This window comes from Ictalurus furcatus, chromosome 18 (assembly GCF_023375685.1).
Source record: "Ictalurus furcatus strain D&B chromosome 18, Billie_1.0, whole genome shotgun sequence".
NCBI classification, from domain to species: Eukaryota; Metazoa; Chordata; class Actinopteri; order Siluriformes; family Ictaluridae; genus Ictalurus; species Ictalurus furcatus.
Window position 1 is genome coordinate 23,472,675 of NC_071272.1, and position 19,980 is coordinate 23,492,654.

The 19,980-nt window shown below is 37.7% G+C and overlaps 1 protein-coding gene across 2 annotated transcripts; it reads left to right on the forward strand.

Annotated features, from left to right (window-relative positions):
• Positions 1-5,123: 5,123 nt before the first annotated feature.
• aldh3a2b (aldehyde dehydrogenase 3 family, member A2b) lies at positions 5,124-16,302 on the forward strand. Of its 2 annotated transcripts, none has more exons than XM_053648665.1 (11): positions 5,124-5,233; positions 6,742-6,904; positions 7,793-8,024; positions 9,629-9,714; positions 11,126-11,334; positions 11,554-11,671; positions 12,118-12,259; positions 12,483-12,649; positions 13,645-13,744; positions 14,204-14,442; positions 14,636-16,302. In XM_053648665.1, exons 2-11 carry the CDS (start codon positions 6,743-6,745, stop codon positions 14,651-14,653), a joined length of 1,473 nt encoding a protein of 490 aa, XP_053504640.1. In that variant the 5' UTR covers positions 5,124-5,233; position 6,742; the 3' UTR covers positions 14,654-16,302. The 2 variants fall into 2 exon arrangements, with proteins under 2 accessions (XP_053504640.1, XP_053504639.1); XM_053648664.1 differs by having other exon boundaries at positions 5,124-5,220.
• The last annotated feature ends 3,678 nt before the right edge of the window (positions 16,303-19,980 follow it).

Here is a 19,980-nt window from a genome sequence, read left to right on the forward strand (position 1 = left end):
CCTCTGCTTGTGTGCTGAAGTAAACATACAAAAAAAAATTTTTAAATTGTATCATTTTTCATGTTCATGCTCATTAGACACAATATATATAAAATATATATATATATATATATATATATAAAAGTGATGGATGAAAATAAATTAAAGTTGCAATTCTGCATTTTTTTTTTTTTTTAAACAAATATTTACCCATCCATTTTCCACTGATTGTAAGCAGGGTTGTGGGGGAGCCTGGAGCCTATCCCAGGGGACTCGGGGCATAAGGGCCCAACCTATCGCAGGGCACAATCACACACATATTCAGTATTGCTTATTTATTGACTAATAATACCTTGCTGCAAGTAGTGAAACGTAATTATTCCTCCTTATGTTCAAAAAGCAGCGTTTTGAGACAGACATTGAGACAGCTCCCTCTGCTGGCTGAGTGAGTCTTAACTGTCCAAAACAACACATCTTGTCAACAACAACAAAAAAAAACATAAATAAAAAAAATCCCAAGACATCAGAAATCATACATTTCATTTACCTACTAGGTAATTTGTCCGCAGAGAAGCTACTGGTGTCATTTTGCAGCTCACCAAATGACCCAATTGACAGGGATTTAAAAACGACTTATAAAAATTCTACTTAAAGTATAGATAATGTGCCCAAAGTGGCAATATTCAGCCAAAATGTATTCAAGTGAAAGTAAAAAGTTGCTCCATTTAAATGTACTTAAGGATTAAAATGTAAAAAGTAAATATGAGTAAGACGTAATGTCACTTTTCCATGTGAAAACTATCTTTTATTACGCCAACTACGCCATTTTGCCTGAAAACATCATTCAGTCTCTCAGTTTGCTTCTCATAAGCATGACTAATGCGATGTAGTTGGTTTAACAAATTAATCAGTAATGTAAAATATCGTGGAAAATAATTACCAATAATTACCATTAGCTAGAATTTGCGAAGCCGAACACAGTACTGGAACCGATGCTAGTCAACCTGGTGTTAGCAAAGAAAACAGCCAGTTAACAAATTGTTAGCAAATGAGCTAAACGTATCTCAATATGCTTTTTCCAAATTAGATGGAAAGTAGATTCTTGCCTTTACGGAGGTGAAGGAGACTCTTCATTTTATATACGAGTTTTTGTTGTCTCCAGCATGTTGAAGCGTTTTACTGAGGCAGGGCCAGATGCGCTCATCCTAACCTTCAACACCACAGTCTGATGGATTAGCCGTCTTAAAAAGCACACAGATAGCTAAAGCGCTAACTACATGGTGTAGTAGATTATGAATTGGCAAGATTCTTTATAGCTGATTGGATGTTAAACTAAAATGTTTGATTTGATTGATGTACTGTACAGTGTATAGTCATCAGCTGGATAAGAGACGAAGAAACCTCCTCCTACTCCACAAAGCTCCATCGACGAGCCAGAATCGTCAGACCATTTCACTGATATTTTAATGTCAAAGAGCACCGAGACCTCCTGCAGTTCTCCGTCTTATCTTATGTTTTATCTTATGATTTTGTGTGTCTGTTATCTGTGTGTCTGTTATCGTATATTATATTCCATCAAATATTGAACAAATAATGCTGATACAGCATTTCCTTTGACCGGTATTTAACCCCTTTCACAGCTATAAAGTCAAACCTTGTGTGCACGCATTGTCAAAAAAAAAACAAAACAACTTGTTGATTAATTATTACACTGTAATCAGATGCATAACTATGCTAAACACTTATTAAATTGTTGAATACGCCTTTAAACCCTGGCCTCTGGCTGTGTTATAATATTTCGCTGCTATTCAGTTATTCACACACTTCTGTGTCCAAAAAACTCAGGAACCAATGAGATAAAAACTACATATACTTTATTTTGTATATGCTCTACATGTTCACCCTTACGCTCTACACATTTTCTCAGCCAGGGAATCATGTGTTGCGGATTTTGCCCAACATATCCCCATCGATTCCTGACTTTTCGGACACACTGTATTTTAAATCGACAAAGAAACGTACACTGATGTACTGTTTGTATGCTAGTATTTGTGAGTACACTTGAAGACGGCTAGGGGAGAGTGGGGCATGTTGTCACACGTCACGCTGTCTTACATTTCTTAGGTGTGATACATCACAATGGAATAAATGTCATATCAAATGTAAGAACAAAGCCTCAGGAATATTACTTATTTCAGTACAGAGTTATAGACAGTTAAGTAAAAAGCCCCATTTGCGCCAGCAGTGGGTTAGCAGTCACACCGGATATTTCCACACAGCTGAGTCATTGTGAGTACTGTTTTTCAGCCCAAATTCAATACAACTTAATCAAAGATTCAGTGCGCCAGATCTGGAATTTTTGTTTGTTTGTTTGTTTGCTTTTTAAAATGAGCGCTATATGTGTTTGCACAGGTCTCCCAGACCACCAGGGGGCCCCATGATATTTAAAGCAGATATGCAAGAAAGCACACTACTATTACTTGTGAAAAGGTTTCTGTGTTAAGTATTTCTCCTAGGCAATTTCAGGACAAAGAATCCTCATTAAATCTAGTGAGATATCAAACAAATGTATTCACCTTTAAGCAAATGCATTTTCCTCTAGGGCATTTCCCTGTTGTAGACTTCCAATATTTTACAGTATGCACTAAATATAAATGTGTCTGGATGTATGAATTATAATTTGCTTGTGCATTACACAAGGAAGTAACAGATCAATTTATTTTAATGGTGACTTTTTACTTCATATTATTTGCAAATAATAATACCACCATCGTGTATACATATACAGTGTGTGTGTGTGTGTGCTAGGAAACACCGACCTGAGCGCAATGGACTCCTTGTATTTTTTTCCCCACGTCTGAGGGCACGGTCCTGACACACAGGTGTTCATGACGTGCCACGTCTATAGAGCTTCCCCTTCCTTCACAATATGCAAACACGTGAATCCTGTGCTCTGTTTGATGTGGCAACACATCACAATATCTTCTGTAAGCCTGCAGCGAAATCTCAAGCCGACCTGCCAGTTCGCCCGCTTTAGGGAGAACGTGCTAGCAGAGAGAATTTTTTGATTCAGGTGCAAAATTATGCCATGGGAATTCGACTGAAAGAGAGCTTAGTGCTTTGACAGATGACACACAAATATGTGTCAAATATGCGTTTGAATAGCTGTGTTTGGGGATCCAGATGAATTGCTTTTCAGTGCTGGTCACGTAGAACGCAACAGTTAAAGATTATAACTGTTTTTAAAATAATAATAATAATAATAATAATATTACATATATGTCATTCTTCCATTCTTTTTTACCACACGCTAACCTTATTTAGATCGTATAAGGTGAATTCAGGTATGCTGGGACATCAGGCAGATTGGGACAGTTTAACTGATCCCAAAAACCTGAGGTAGAAAAAATAACAAGCTTTGGCTAGTTTTTTCCCGTAAATTTATCAAACCGTCTTGATTACTATTACACATTTGGATGATGCATATATGTATAAGATGTACTAGTGTACGAGAATAAGCATCATGTAAGCATCAAATAATCTACAGATGTTTATTATTTCAGAATTTTAAAATGGTTTTCATTTAAATGGTCTTGATAAATATTTAAGCTTTTTTTTTTTTTAAATATACGATTTTGCATTCACACTTAGATAGTCAACATATTGAGGATTTCAGAAATGTATAATGTATTGGGGATTGTATTTTATTATGAAAAAATGTGGACATTGAAAGAAAAAAAAACCTACATACAGTACTGTGCAAAAGTCTGTATTTATTAGTACAAATTTTGCTATAGGTTTTATGGCTTCTACATTATTGTCTCAATTCCCTGATACTTGAGGCTACTGAGTCTTGTCACACCACATATTGACTTTGTTTATTTTTATTACTGTTTACTGCTCTTTACAGTATTTAAGTGTAGAAACATTTCATATATATATATATATATATATATATATATATATATATATATATATATATATATATATATATATATATATATGAAAATACATCTCAATTTGAATTAGATTTTATTTTAGCTGATTATTATAATAAATAAATTCAATAAATCCAATAAATTGATATGTTCTACAATTAACCGTCGATATTCACTACAACAGCATGATTGTGGGTGCGATATTGTGTTTTAAATATTTTTTTAAAAAGAAATTCATATCTAGTAATCGGTCACAATATGGCCAAATAATTTGTTTATTTGATTTTTTATTCAGTGGTTAAGACGTTTGGACTTCTGACCAGAAGGTTGTGAGTTCAAATCCCAGCGGCCCCAAACTGCCACTGCTAGGCCCTTGAGCAAGGCCCTTAACCCTCAACTGCTCAAAATGTATAAATGATAAGGGCATCTGCCAAATGCCATAAATGTAAAACCATTACAAATTCTATGAGGGTTTCTATTGTTTTTTTGTTGTTATTGTTGTTTTTCAGCAGGGCTTAACTTCCTAGCAAATGTAACTAGCGAATTTACAAAACTAAACTAGCTAATTAACGAGACAAACTAATTTACAAACCTTAACCTGCTAGCAAATATAACTAGCAAATTTACAAAACTAAACTAGCTAATTAACGAGACGAAGTAATTTACAAACCTTAACCTGCTAGCAAATATAACACGTGAATTTACAAAACTAAACTAGCTAATTAACGAGACGAACTAATTTACAAACCTTAACTTGCTAGCAAATATAACTAGCGAATTTACAAAACTTAACTAGATAATTAACGAGACGAAGTAATTTAGCAACTTTACGAGTTTGCCCATTAGCTAATTTATAAAAACCTAGCTTGCCAGCAAACTGTTTCTTTTTTTTTTCCCTTACAGGTGAAAAATGCCATTAAGTTTGGATGAAGGGGTAGACATAGTGCTTATGGTACTCTTATTGGGTCCTGACTTTTCACACATCCTGTATAACTAATCTTATTTTTGTTAAAAAATAAAAAAATAAATAAATAAAAGAATATATATTTATTATATATTATATACTTATATAAATATAAGTGTCTAAGACAGTACTGTATATTTATCCTATAATCTATTGATACTCTATATAACACACTGTGGTCTACTGTATATGCCGCTTCAGTCTCCGCCTCTTTTGCATAGCTCCACCCATTCGGTTGGTGCTGCCGTTAACGGGCCGGTCGCGTGCTCCGTGGTTTGCCGCTGCAGCACCGATAAGCTTGACTGAGTCAGCGCTGGGAAGTTCGGCGGAGAGGAACAGGTACACAACTGGGGTAACATTTATTGTTATTTATTTACTGATTTATTTTAAATCTGCGACGCTACAGTGTGTCTATTTGGGATCCAGTGTGTGTTCCTTGTTTCCGCGTCATAGATACATGACGCGTTTCTGAGCTGTAAAGGGAAGAGAGGTTGTGTTTATGTATCAACATATGTAATGTATGTATGTATGTAAGGGCAGTTACATTGCTGGATAAAAGTAAACAATATTCCGAATGACGTCACCGTCCTGTGATGGTTGTTGGTTTAATCTCCGTTGAAGGTGTAAAAGGATTTCCGCTACACAGCCAGTACACAGCTGTCGCCCAAACAAACGTCACATGATGTCGCAGTGAACCGGAGCCTTTCCTCCATTTAGTGATCAATTAAATAAATAAATAAATAAAAACAGGTTGAAGATGCAGGATGAAGGAAAACATCTGCTGCTGCTGCTGCTGCTGCTGCATTATAAAGTGTGGAGATGTTTCAGCTCTTGGTTCCATGCAGCGTTATATTGTGACATGTTTGGCTAGACTGTTACCCATGAGAGTTCATAAGTACTGCAGAACACACCAGGAGTCAGCCTGAAGAGGCATTCTCATCAAGTACCCTGGAGTAGGGTTTTATTCATGTCTTCAGAATCCGTCATACTTTAATAGGTTCAATCTGCGTCGAAAAATGAAATGAAATAAAAACTCCGAAGTACATAGAAAGTGTCCTTAAGTCAAAGTACGGGTCGAAATACAGTATTATTACTCCAATTATAAGCAGGAGTGTAGAGGCGGAGATGTTGTGTGAAGGTATCTATGTTTACACGTCCTCGAGTATTCAGGAGTTGAGAGTAAATAACTTTTAACGGATAAAAAAAAAAAAAACAGTCATCATGCCTGATCCTGTATGACTAGCTAGTTTACTCATCATAAATATTCTGCTAAATCAGACAAACCAATTTGACTTGATTGTTCACTAGCCCTTTTGGAAATAGCTAGCTAATGTACGGAACGTACAGTGTCGACTGTAGCTAGCCAGGGGACCGTTACCCAGCCACTGGAGGGTTGAAAAATACAGTATATCATTACATAATTATAATAAGTGTTATATTAAGCCACCTCTTCAGACTTTCCGCATAATATCACGCATTGGTTTACTTCTTTTCTCAACTGCATGTTTATCCATATCGTCATCGAGTATTGTACAATTTCAGTGAAACCAAAATCTGATATAATTTAACACAATGGCGATATTATATTGTCGTATTATTGAGTAATGACTATGAATTGGTATGTAGTTACAAGAGAACAATCTAAGTCTAGAGCCGCTGATGGATTTTATGAGTTTAATTGGATTTTGGCTCTGATTTGTGTGAGGCATTGACCTCAGGGATGGGAATTCCTCCTCATCTGGCGTTCTCTCGTTCTGGATCATTCACAAGAGTGAAGTGAGCTCAGGATGTGCCAGAAGTAGAGCCGTAGTGAAAGGGGGAAAAAAAAGAAGGGGAAAAAAAGGCCTCCTCTTTTCACAGGATGTCTCAACAGCAGAAGGCCGTGGAGCGTGCCAGGAAGGCCTTCCGTACCGGCCGCACCAAACCGCTAGAGTACCGCATCACCCAGCTCAAGAACCTCCAGCGCCTTTTTGTGGAGAGGCAGAAGGAAATCGCAGATGCTCTCAAGAAGGATCTCAACAAGGTGCCTCCTCGTCACTGGTGTTTACAAGATCGTTCGGGTGATTCCGCGATCGTGTTGGCGTTGAGCCCGTGTAACTCTTAAAAATGTAACTTTTTTAAAAAACAAATGAATCATTTCGCAACACTGAATCTTAGAAAACATGCATTTAACTATTCTTTATAATTAACAAATACACTGAATTTTTTTTTAAAAAAAGTGGTTAGTGAACATCGATGCTAACGACATGAGAATGTTCAGGACTCTCAAAGCAACCTCGACAATGTATATCACCAGGGGGGGATAAAGAAAAACCAATAAGAGTACTTCCTTTTCGTCCTCCCATGACTACCCGCAACTTCCTGTTGAACATGTGACTTATTATATTATACAGATATATGGATATTTCGTAAGAGTGAATGTGTTCATGTAACAGGGTTGTGTGAATGTTGTTGGACTAAAATAGAGATTTTTCCTAGCCTATAATGGGGGGTATAAAGTTTTAAGCATGAGATTCACACATTAATGCAGAGAATTTCAGTTTAAGAGTTTAATAAAATAATAATGATTAAATAAAAATGATAGTGTAGTTACAGTGCCAAAAATTCTGTAGATGTTTTAGGTTATTTGTCTGACACGTGGACATAAGTTGTGTTGTGAAGGACACTTTACCTTAAAAAGGTTTCAAATGTATTTTAGCTTTATATACATATTTGGAAATGTAATATCCAAATCGTACCCCGATTGTGGAATCGAGCACCCGGCGTGGGGGGATATGTCTACGCAGATTTAATACGTTCTTAATATATAACATTGTATGGTTTAGCGTTATAAATATTGTTTCTTGTGTAGTTTATGTACACTTAAGGGGAAAAATGGTCTAATATTCAGGAGGGCTGTTTGTGTTGACAGAGTGAGTTTGGCACCCCGCTGTATGAGACGCTGGGTCTGGAGGGAGAGATCAACATGGCTATCAGCAAGCTAGCTGAGTGGGCCGCTCCAAGGCCGGTGACCAAAAACCTGCTGACCATTTCAGATCAGGTGTACGTTCACCCCGAGCCACTGGGAGTGGTGCTCATAATTGGGGCCTGGAACTACCCCTGGGCCGTCACCATCCAACCGCTGATCGGAGCCATCGCTGCAGGTGCCCTTTATGATTATTCGGACCTCTTTAGAACACAGGACACAAAAATCACACAGCTCTCTTTGAAATAAATAGAACGCATCTTGCCTAATATACCTGGCAACGTTTCCATCTTATTCCATTCCGTATACAGTCCAGCTTTGTCTTCTCCAGTGAGTGAGTAACAATGCTTTAATGTTTAAAAGGACCGAGCAGAACGCATCTCTTACAAAATGGCCTTTTGTGTCCATGCCAAAAGAACGTGAAGCCCTCAGAGCTACAAAGAAAACACAACAACAGACGCTGTGTCTCTGTGGCTTTTCATATAAAGGTCGCGTAAAGGTCGTGCAACATTAATGTAAATGAAAATCCGATTTAAAAAAAAACCTCCAAAATAAAAGTACATTTTTTATAATACTGTTATTTACTTTAAGAGAATAAGCGTTAGTATCCAGTGTGTGTCCGTAGACATTTTAAGCTAATATTAGCCTATCTCGTACGTTTACGTAATACTCCGAAACATGGAAAACAAGTACACGTACATGTGTGAAATGTACTTGTACTAATACCGTCAGTTTAAAAAAAAAAAGAAAAAGAAAGAATAATATGCTATCTCTATTACACTGCTGTTTTTTTAGTAGCCACCCTTCGCAAACACAAACCATCTCACTGTGCCAGCATTTCTGTAGCACATAATACACCGAGGTTACCTCCAAGTACTCTGGTTTCCTCCTTCGGTCGAAAAGACATGCGTTGTAGTCTGATTGGCGTTTCCAAATTGTCCGTAGTGTGTGAATGTGTGTGTGATTGTGCCCTGCGATGGGTTGGCACCCCATTCAGGGTGTCCCCCGCCTTGTACCCCACGCTCCCTGGGATATACTCCAGGTTTCAGACGACCCTGTGTAGGATAAGCGGTATGGAAAATGGATATTATATAATAATAATAATAATATTTGTTCTGTGTTTACAACAGAGCCCCCTGTTGGCTCATTAATGCATTTATCATTTATGTTATATATACCAAATGCTTTTTGGTGAAATAAAAGCACAGCACAATGGAAGATTTTTATTCTAGCACTAATCCAGTGATATTCCGTGCTGGAGTTTGTCTGCTCTGTACCACACTTTGCCCCAGTCCTGTGTTTGCTAATAGATCAGAGTACACTTCAGGTTCCCTCCCTCCTGTTATCAATAAGGTTAAAGGTAGACACAGCGAAAGACCTTCTAGGTGCATGCAAGGTTCACGGCATTATACAACAGGCTTTTAAATTGCTCTCAGCCTGCGTCTGAACTTGGAGATCGAGCTGTAATTGACCAGCCAGCGTATGCATTATTCATGACACTGAAAGCACTTTATGAAAGAACTTTTTTTATTATCATTATTATAAAATTAGCATTTGTTAGATGGACGAAGGATTTGAAATGCTAATGCCTAACGCTCGCAACGCTCACTTCATTCAGTAATTCGACTACGTATCTCCATCCCTGTAGTGATCCTCTTAAAATGGTCTTTTTTTTCATTTATTTAGCATTTTTTTTTTATTGTGCTAAGGATTTACAGATTTTACATCGGTTTATAAGATTATTATAATTGGAAAAAATAATAACGTGTGTTTGTTTTTTAGGCAATGCTGTTGTTATTAAGCCATCAGAAGTGTGTGTTCATACTTCCAAAACGATGGAGGATCTTCTGCCATTGTACATCGACAAGGTTCGAAATCACCGATCGCTGATAGTGGAGAAATGCTACACACTTTCTTTCTTTTCTTTTCTTTTCTTTTCTTTTTTTTAATTTAAAAAACAGCTTTTTACACATTTTAGAGGAAACCGTTTTTGTTGTCAGATCTAGGATTAAGGGTTTTTGTTTTGTACCGATTCCGTGGAGCTAAATTTTGGAGAATTTAACATTTCTGATGAGACCTTTTTGACGCGTCATACGTTCAAAAATTAAACAGGATTTTAAAAAACGAAAAAAAAAAAAAAAGGACCAGGTTTTTAGAACCAACCAGCTCACGTTTTATTTAGTTTTTTGTTTTTTCTTAGCAGATTATTTCAAATTAGTTAACGTTATAGGTTTAAATGATTTATATTGATGTGCTTGTTGTAGTGTGTTTTATTTTCTGTAGTAAGAACTTACACAGGGACTTAAAAGCGTGCGTAAACGTTAATACGGCGATGTTTTCTGAGACACAGTCAGAAGGAGTCTCCAGCGTTTGTACGACACGTGAAAAAGTCTTCAGGGCGGAGTGGGGTGTTTTTTTTTAAGTGTCTTTTTTTAATACGACAAGCTGCGTATTATTATCTCATCAACTTCAAGAGACAGGAAAAAAAAGAGTCTAGTGAGGGAACGACTGTCACGTAATGGAAGCTGAGACGGAAGCAAGTGCAGGTTAATTAGTTTAATCTAATAAGTACACAGGATCAGGCAGAAATCAAGGTTCATAGGCAGGCAAGGGTCAATCGATCAGGCAAACAGTCCAAACAAGGCAAGGCAAAGCGACAAGGTCGTAAACGAGAACAAGGTCAAAAACCAGAATAAACAAATACGCTATCAAGGCTTGGTAACGATGGAAGGCAACTGAGCGTATACTTCACAGAGAGTTTATGCATAGAAAATCCTTTTAAACTGTAGTTGTGAGTGCTGTGAATTGGATGTAGGTGTGCCGATTAGAACGAAGGCGAGTGTTCTGGGAATTGCGGTCCATGGCGGCCATGTTTGTAGTCCGCCGTGCAGGATGGGAAATGTAGTCCACTGGTTTGCTGTGATATGACAACGACTGTTTATAGCTGCTGTAGTGTAAGTGAGAACAGGAACTAGCTCGTCTCGCTGGCGGTCTACAAGATTAAACGTAATTATAAAAAGCATGACGTGGTGTTGTAGTTGTTGGCAAACTGGAGGAACAAACCAGTTCATGACATTATTAGAAAATGTTCATTTTCAGGATGGTATCCAGTTCACATCAGCCTGTAATACACCACATCATCGTTAATTATTTTCCTATAGCAGCATGCCCCGAAGTGTTTTATTCCTGACATATTAAATGCTATTCACACAAGGTTATGTCCGTTTTTACAAAGTCGCCTGGTTTTGTAAGTGAAATGATCTCACCTGACTGTTTCAGGAGATGTACCCGGTGGTTACTGGTGGAGTCCCAGAGACTCAGGAGCTGCTGAAGCAGAGATTCGATCACATCTTCTACACCGGGAACTGCATGGTTGGCAAAGTGATCATGGAGGCAGCTGCTAAATACTTAACCCCTGTTACTCTGGAGCTAGGTGGAAAGAGCCCTTGCTACATCGACAAGAGCTGCGATCTCACCATTGCCTGTCGGTGAGTCTGTTCAAACCAGGTGTTTCGACCAAAATCGAAGATTTTTAGAAACGCAATTTGTCGATTTAACATCAGTCACAATAACAATAAGTCGCTCTCTGCAATACATGTTGTTATGGTTTACATTTCTTAAGGGTACCACATCATTATTACGGTGCTTTAAATCTATAATAGACCTGCTTTGAAAAACGGCGCTGTATTTCTTTTACACTTTTGCAGACGTATTGCTTGGGGAAAGTTCACAAACTGTGGTCAGACGTGCATCGCACCAGATTACATCCTCTGTGACCCGAGCATCCAGGACAGAGTAATAGAAGAGATAAAGAGGAACGTGAAGGTATGCGTACGACTAATTCGGGTCTACGCGTTTTAGAACGGGTCTAAACCCTTTCGAATTTTACATATATATATATATATATATATATATATGTGTATGTGTGTGTGTGTGTGTGTGTGTGTGTGCTGAAATACGACCTAAAACATCATCAGATTTTCACACAAGTCGTAAAAGTACATAAAGAGAACACAATTAAACAAATGAGACAAAAATATTATACTTGGTCATTTATTTATTGAGGAAAATGATCTGATATTGCATATCTGTGAGTGGCAAAAGTATGTGAACCTCTGGCAGGTTATTTGAAGCCTTAGCCTAACCGTAGCAGTTCATATGAAGGTGAAATTATAGTCAGGTGTTTTGAATTAAAGACAAATTCATGTCACTGGATTGTAGTTGACATCTTTTTTTTTTTTTTTTTTTCCTGTCGTTTTTATTTTTAAAAGGAATTTTACACAGAAGATCCCAAAACCTGCCCGGACTACGGACGCATCATTAACAAGCGCCATTTCAAGAGAGTGATGGCGTTGATGGAGGACAGCACGGTGGCTACAGGAGGAGAAAATGATGAGTCTGAGTGCTATATTGGTAAAATGGCTTTATCTCTGATGCTGGCGTGTTTTTTTTTACCCTATCTCTATTGCAGTTACAACGTATTTGAATGTGGCATAGTGTTCAGCCTAAGTGTATTCGTTTTTGGAATGGTACAATGGTAGAACGGTACCTCCTTTATCACTACACCAGTTAGAAACGCACACTTATTGTTTTACATTATTAAGCCTGGAGTTCGTACCATGTGCTTCGCCTACAGCTCCGACAGTCTTAAGAGACGTGAAGCCCGAGGCAAAGGTCATGCAAGAAGAGATCTTTGGACCTCTTCTGCCTATCCTGAGTGTTGGCAGTGTGGATGAGGCCATCGACTTTATCAACCAGAGAGAGAAACCTCTGGCCCTCTACGTCTTCAGCTCGGACAAGAAGGTAGACGCAGCGTCTACCACTAAAGGCAAACGTTATCTACACGTAGTTCTTGCTGCATATTCACAAACTGTACAGTCTCAAATGGCACACTTCACATGCTTGGTACAAGTAATGTGTTCACACTGGGAAATTCAGCGACACGAGGTGTGCTAAAAGCACCAGAACTTGAAGTGTGGAATGTTGGACACTTTTTGCATTGAGCGGTCGGAGCCACCAGATGGCGCCGTGGTGTAAATTTTGTTGAAAGGCATCGTGGATAAAAAAAATTAAAAGCAGAACGTTTAAACATGGGAGAATTTTGGTGTTTAAAGGTGTATTAATCACAATTAGTGAAGATTGGCGCTCTAGCATTTTTAAGTACTTCAAGCACAACAACACTGAAACTCAAACAAAAATCTACCGACACCACTGGAGCTCAATTAGATGAGAGTTAGAATGATAGCATTTTCCCCCCGACCTGTTTCTTGGTTTTGCCCGCTCGGCCATTAGGACAGTCGTTAGCCGTATAACACTATAAACACGTGAACGTCGTCTCATGCTGATTTGCTTGCTGTTAGAATGGTCAAGAGTACCTTCGCTGTCCCGTCTCTCTTTGTAATGAGCTCTCATGAGTTTTTCAGCTGACCGTCACTACCCGTGTCAGCTAGTTATCACGGTTAGCTGCATGGAAGTTTGCTAGCATTACACACAGTTCTCTGAAGGTGGTCCATCCAAAGCATTACCTTACCTGGCTCTCTGTTAGAACGTGTTTTCATACATGTCCACGAGGAATGTCGCACATTGTCATTCCCTTCACTGATAATACATCTTGGAAAGTTTTTTTAGGAGGCACTACATGTTTTAAAACTCACAGCCAAAAAGTATCTGGCTGCGCTGGTCAGCTTGCGAAATCCCACCATGCTTTTATATTTATTTATCATGTAAAACAGTCACTCCGGGTACAGTTCTAGGGAATTTCAAAATGATTTATTGTTTGCGTTCTTTGCTTGGTTTAGCTGATCAAACGTATGATCTCGGAGACTTCCAGCGGAGGCGTTTTGGCCAACGACTGCTTGGTCCACTTCTCAGTCAGCTCTCTGCCTTTTGGTGGCGTTGGTAAGCAGATGACCTACACGCCCACATTTCACCCAATCACAACAGATCTCAGTATTATTTATAGGAAGCATTCAAGCATGTGATAGAATCTCATAGTAGCATCATTTCTGTGCAGCTTGAAAGCTGAGGAAAGTTTATGGAATTTAATTCTGTATATTTCAGTTACGTACATGTCATATTTAAATATTTCTTATATTGCTGCCAGTGTTTTTTTTTTTTTCTTGAACTTGATAGGGATAAGGGTTAAACAACATATAATTAAAAAGTATGGATTAAGTTTTCAGATAAAAAAAAATTTATAAAAACCAAAAAAAAAAACATCTTTGAGATTTGTATTTAGGGTTTTGAATTTTATGCTTTAAATACAGAAGAATTTTTTTTTTTTTTATGTGACAAGTATACGTTCATTAAAATGCCAGTTATTATGGTTTAAAACTAAATGTATGGCGCCCCCTGCAGGCAACAGTGGGATGGGCTGCTACCACGGCAAGTTTACCTTTGACCAGCTAAGTCACCTGCGAGGCTGCCTCGTTAAGCAGTTGAAGATGGAAGGAGTGAACAACATGCGCTACCCGCCGCACACGGCGAAGAAACTGGACTGGGCTCGCTTCTTCATCCTCAGACAGGTGGAGATGGGCAAGCTGGCTCGCATTGCTCTAATTGGCGTGCTGGTCGTCGCCGCTGCCGTGATGATTCAGGTAAAAACTGTAGAGATGATTCAGGTACTGTAATGACATGGATAAACTGAGACAGACAACTTTTCTATTTAGATATCTTTTGTTTTGTTTTTTTTACGTAATGCAAATGTGAACATTGTAGCTTGTTTAATTGCTCATACATGCTATACTCGACTCAAACGACTTAAAAAAAACCCCGATTTCTTCTTTACAGAGATTCCTTGCTGACTGAGAGCGTAAAGCTAATGCGTTCTGAGGAAAGCAACCAATCAGGATAGTCACTTGTCCCGGCCACTCCTCTTCCCTGCCTTAATCTGAACATAGCTTTTAAATCACTTCTTATAACAGTGCTGCATCTAATGAAGGATCCAAATTCGGTGCACGCCGATTAAATATATAACGTAACATAAATATAGTTTTTATTCTGTTTTGAATCAGGACGATTTTAATGAAGGAAAAGAAATCATTTCACAGTTACTTACTATGTCGCATCATAAGTGTGGTAGCACTATATTCGAAGGCTTTCTAACATTTCATAAGCGTTGCATTGTGTCCTTTATATACATGAAAAAGAGAAGAGGAGACATCTGTAAATCATCGTTATCGCTCGACGGTTCGAAATCGATACTGCGATTTCTTTTCCCTTTTAAGCCTTAAGTTATTAGCTTTGTCTTTACCAACGGCGCACTCAGGACACTGTGATAACGTCCTAGAAAGTATACATAGTGCTTTGTGTAACTGTGATAAACGCAGACTGATTACCACTTTAGTCTGAGGGCTTTTAAAAACGGTTCGTGTGAGCTTTGTAAATACGTGAAGTGGTGCTTCGTAATAGTTTTGATTGCAAGCAGACCAGCAGCATATAATTACATAGGCATGATATAATATCCAAAAGGTCAGTGGATGCTTCATAGAAGACTTCAGATGAGACACCTTGATTTTTCACGCACCTGCAGTTAGTAAAGACAAAGTAATATAACTTTCAAGGTCAGAGGAAGCAAAAATGAGCCGTTTTTTTCCGTTTCTTACTCTACTATCAGTCACAGAATCACTAGCCAATCGGGTATGCCTGTGAGCACGTGTATGCGGAAGAGGGCAGATAGCTACCTGGTTAGTAGCTGTTGTATGATACTGGAGCGCTGGCTGGTGGGCGGGACTTGGCAGGCGACCAAAACAGGGGGGGAGCGAGAGTTCTTCTCTCTTTTCTTTTTCATGTAAAGCCTTACGTGATCATCAAGTGACATTTCTTTAAAATAAAATAAAATATGTATGCGTTGTTTCGGAACGTGTAATTAAGGCCCGGTGTAAATACCTTTCAGATAAAGTGTTGAAGTTTATAACACTGTGTAAAATCTACATTTTATAATGGGGGTAAAATTGTGCTTTACCTTCAAAAATAGTCAAACGGCAGCAAATTTTTCTGCTTGGAATTCTGAAAAGTTTTACTAAAAGATTTCCGTGAATGTACCTCAGAGCCAGTATGTGTAACTGCACATGTGAATGTACTCGACTTTTATAACCCGGTTAGAGTTAATATATTAACTATCAGGCCTTTGATGAAGTAAATTAGGTGTGTTGAAGCAGCGTACTCTGGTCCTTGAGGACTGGAACCGACTGACGATGAAGACGCGACGTCATCATTTGGAATAACTACAATCATTTCAATCACGATTGATTTCTCTCCAGTGAGGGGTCATTACTGGGTGGAAATGCATTGTTATTTTTGAAGTATTTCTTTATATCTCTTTGGTCTGTCATTTCATTTTTAAATGTTTTTTTTTTTTTTCAAATTTAATATCTCTGTTGGATATTAATTGGATTAATAAGTGGGTTTTATGAAGTCCTTTTCTTACCTGTAAAATAAAATAATTTTTACAGAGATGGAACTGGAGCATTTTATTATTTCTTGGTATCATATATATGAATGCATTTCAAACTTTTAGCATAATGTATTCAGCCAAAACAGTACGTTATACATATATTTTCAGTGGTAGCTCATACATATGGGCACCATATAACAAATGTTACTCTTCACACACAACCCCATACGATTTAAATTCCATTGAAGTACTAATGACCTCTTTTGAGGGACCAACAACGTAAAAAATGTTTTTGATGGATATAGAGTTATTATTGCACCTAGTGGTCAAAATGGGAATTGCAACTATCACTAATAGAGGCCTATTGGGGAAGGAATCATGCTGCCCCATGATCACTCTATATGAACATTATTTTCAGCGTTGGAGGAGCAGAGGCAGGACAGTTTATAACAGGGATGCCAACTTGGGCTTGTTTTTTAAAAAAAAGAACACTCAGTGACCACCGGATTCTTATTTTATAGCAAATAACTGGAATTAAACTGGAATTAAAATTAAAGTGTAAGAGAGGGATTATTGAGTGGATAATGACTGTAGATCGGAAATGTGTGCTTGTTTGTTTTTGTTTTTTTGTCTATTGTGAGGTTTTTAAGACCTTAAAACCTGGCAAACATACCTGCTGTTTGAAAAAAAGGTAAGTCTAAAAAGGATGTATGCTGGATGACTGTATATTGTAGATTCCTAACTGCTTTTTACAGGGTTACTCCAAAAAGTTCACTAGATATGAAAGATGGGGTCTATTTTATCCATTTCATTAAAATCTTCTTCCATTCATTACCTTAGCTAAAGAACAGTTATTTATTTTGTTTTTAATTAATACAACATTTAAATGAAGTAAAAAAAAAAATAAATACTAACAGGAAACAATGATGAAACGATGAGTCATCTGAATAATCTTTACTTTGCGTGTAGTCTAGTACCACACCATGCAAACCCGTCCCTTCACTACGCGGTACGTTGATCTTCATATGACATTAGTAATCTATTTCACATAAGCTTAACCATAGTAAAGTTTCATACTTAACAAACATTTTGTGTGCTATTTATACCACCGTGCTTTTACTTCTTGGATCAGAAGTGCAACAGGCTTTATGAGACTACAATTAACGCATTACTCATCGGGAGGAATTAGGAAGTAAAACTGGCTCTGCGAGCTGGAACATGTTTCGATGAAACCAGCAAATCAAAGACAACACAGCTGAAGCTTCTAGCATGTCAAGAGTCTGTATTTATGCTTGAACGGCTGTGTAAACTGTTGAGTCGGTAGACTTAAGTCATGACTCGCATGTGCTGTAAGCTGATCGGAACGGTTTCAGCATGTTTCATAGGTGTTTCATTGTAGAGAAATATGTTGTATTTTGTGGGAGGTTTTAGTAAGCAAAGGAATGCATTAAGAATTAAAGTCTGCTGTTATTAGTGGCTTATACGCTCAGAAAGAAAAAATCATGTAGGTTCTTAAAATCCTTAATAAAAATTAATTAATTAATTAATTAATTTAAAACATCTGCACTTACTGGCTCTGACACTCTGACTCTGCACATGTTTATTGTTCTCCGCTTGGTATATAGCTTTCTTTGTATTTCCTCATTTGTAAGTCCATCCATCCATCCATCCATCCATCTTCTACCGCTTACTCCTTCTTCAGGGTCGCGGGGGAACCTGGAGCCTATCCCAGGGAGCATCGGGCACAAGGCGGGGTACACCCTGGACAGGGTGCCAATACATCGCAGGGCACAATCACATACACACTCACACACCCATTCATACACTACGGACACTTTGGACACGCCAATCAGCCTACCATGCATGTGTTTGGACTTGGGGAGGAAACCGGAGTACCCGGAGTAAACCCCCGCAGCACGGGGAGAACAATTGCAGACCCCACACACACAGGGGCACGGTGGGAATCGAACCCCCGACCCTGGAGGTGTGAGTCGAACGTGCTAACCACTATAAAACCTTACCCTAAAAATTAATCATGGTCCATTTATGTATTTTACTTCATTTTAAAAAGTTTACTATATCCATATTTCCAGGTGAAAGAAACACAAATCTACAAAACATGTACACCTGAGGGTACCACCCCAGAAACAAGGAAAGGTATAGGTGTAGTACAGGTATATTGTATCTGATAAGTGAAAGTCAAAAGCCCTTGCAGTAGAAACGCTTGATATAAATAATTGATTTCATGGTACATCATATAAGGGGGTGTGGCCAGCATCAAACAGGAAGTCCAAAAAGCTTGAGGTAGGACAAATGATATGCTTTAGCTATTTATTTATTTATTTATTTATTTTTTAACGATCATGACTAATACTTTATATTCTACATATTTATGATTAAAAAAAAATAAGCAGATGGTGACTTCAAATCATGTTCAGACGTTTAGAAACGTATACAAGATGGTTCTGCATGGTTCAGGTCAACTGGGACAGTCTTAAAATATAAAACACGGAAAGAGGAAAGGTGAAGGGATATATAATGGATCCATGAACCACCCCAGAATTAGGGTTAAATGATGCTTCGATTAAATTTCTTTTACCAAATAGTTTTTTTCTTGTGTTTCTTGTCGTGACATAATAATTTCTTTGTTAAATTTTATGTAATATATGCGATCAAAGGAATAAAAACAATTTTTATGTTCTACAAAGAATGAGAGAGGTTAAACGCTTGATATTATATGAGCAGTGTAAATATTTAGGTAATGGTTTCAGGATTCAAGAGTTTCATTAGTTACGTCCACTGGGTAGCACACAGAGAAAAATTCTTGTGTCTCGGCACCTCAGCACAGCAGAATAAAGGGGGGAAAGAAAAGAAAAAAATATGTATGTACTACAGTATTTGGTCAAACAAATAAAAATCATTACTTAGTATATGACAAGTATAAACATATTGTTTCAAGATTCACATGTTCCATCTGTTATATCCATTGAGTAGGACTCCATTGACGAGTAAAATTATTGTGTCTCAGCACCTCAACCTAGCAGTATAAAGGTGGGAAAATATGTATTGGGAGTGAGTGTGTGGGCCCCTAAGGGTCATTGTTCAAGAGCCTTATTCAAGGCTACACTAACATTAGCTTGCCAGAGCTAGCTAGCCAAAGTTAGCTGCTTAATAATAATTTAACTGTATCAGTAGAATATAAAAACTTGAAATTCACTTACCTTATTACAGTCCGTATTGTCTGTTTTGACTCCATTTGACCCCACTCTATGTCTCTTCGAATAACCTCTGAGTTCGACCCCTGTGAAAGCTCTGAAATTTGGCCGCATTTACACCAAAATCTGTATTTTTGATATTTGAATTTAGGGTTCTGGTTTTTTTTGTTTTGTTTTTTTTAATCACAAAACCGTAAAACGATCATTTTTAATATGTATTTAAAGACAAATCTCACCCCGTAGCAAGTTCAAAACAAACAAACAATAACAAAAAAAAACACTAGTAGAAATGCACAATTATAAAATACACCACAGGAAAAAAAAGAATTCAAATACACATACACATAAATCCCTATTCAAATACGTCTCAGCTTCCACGCTCCATACACACATGCAAATAGTCGAGACGATGAGGATTTCAGAAATGCATCATGCCTTAGTTTATTTTTGTTTCATTACACCAAGAAAGCTTAGACAATGTGGAAATTCCAGAACAAAAGCAAAAACATATCCCAATATACCTG

Coding starts and splice junctions, on each gene's coding strand:
- aldh3a2b (XM_053648665.1), top strand. CDS start 6,743: ATGTCTCAACAGCAGAAGGCCGTGGAGCGTGCCAGGAAGGCCTTCCGT. Junction 8,025..9,628: donor GATCGGAGCCATCGCTGCAG/GTGCCCTTTATG, acceptor TTTGTTTTTTAG/GCAATGCTGTTGTTATTAAG. Junction 9,715..11,125: donor TGCCATTGTACATCGACAAG/GTTCGAAATCAC, acceptor TGACTGTTTCAG/GAGATGTACCCGGTGGTTAC.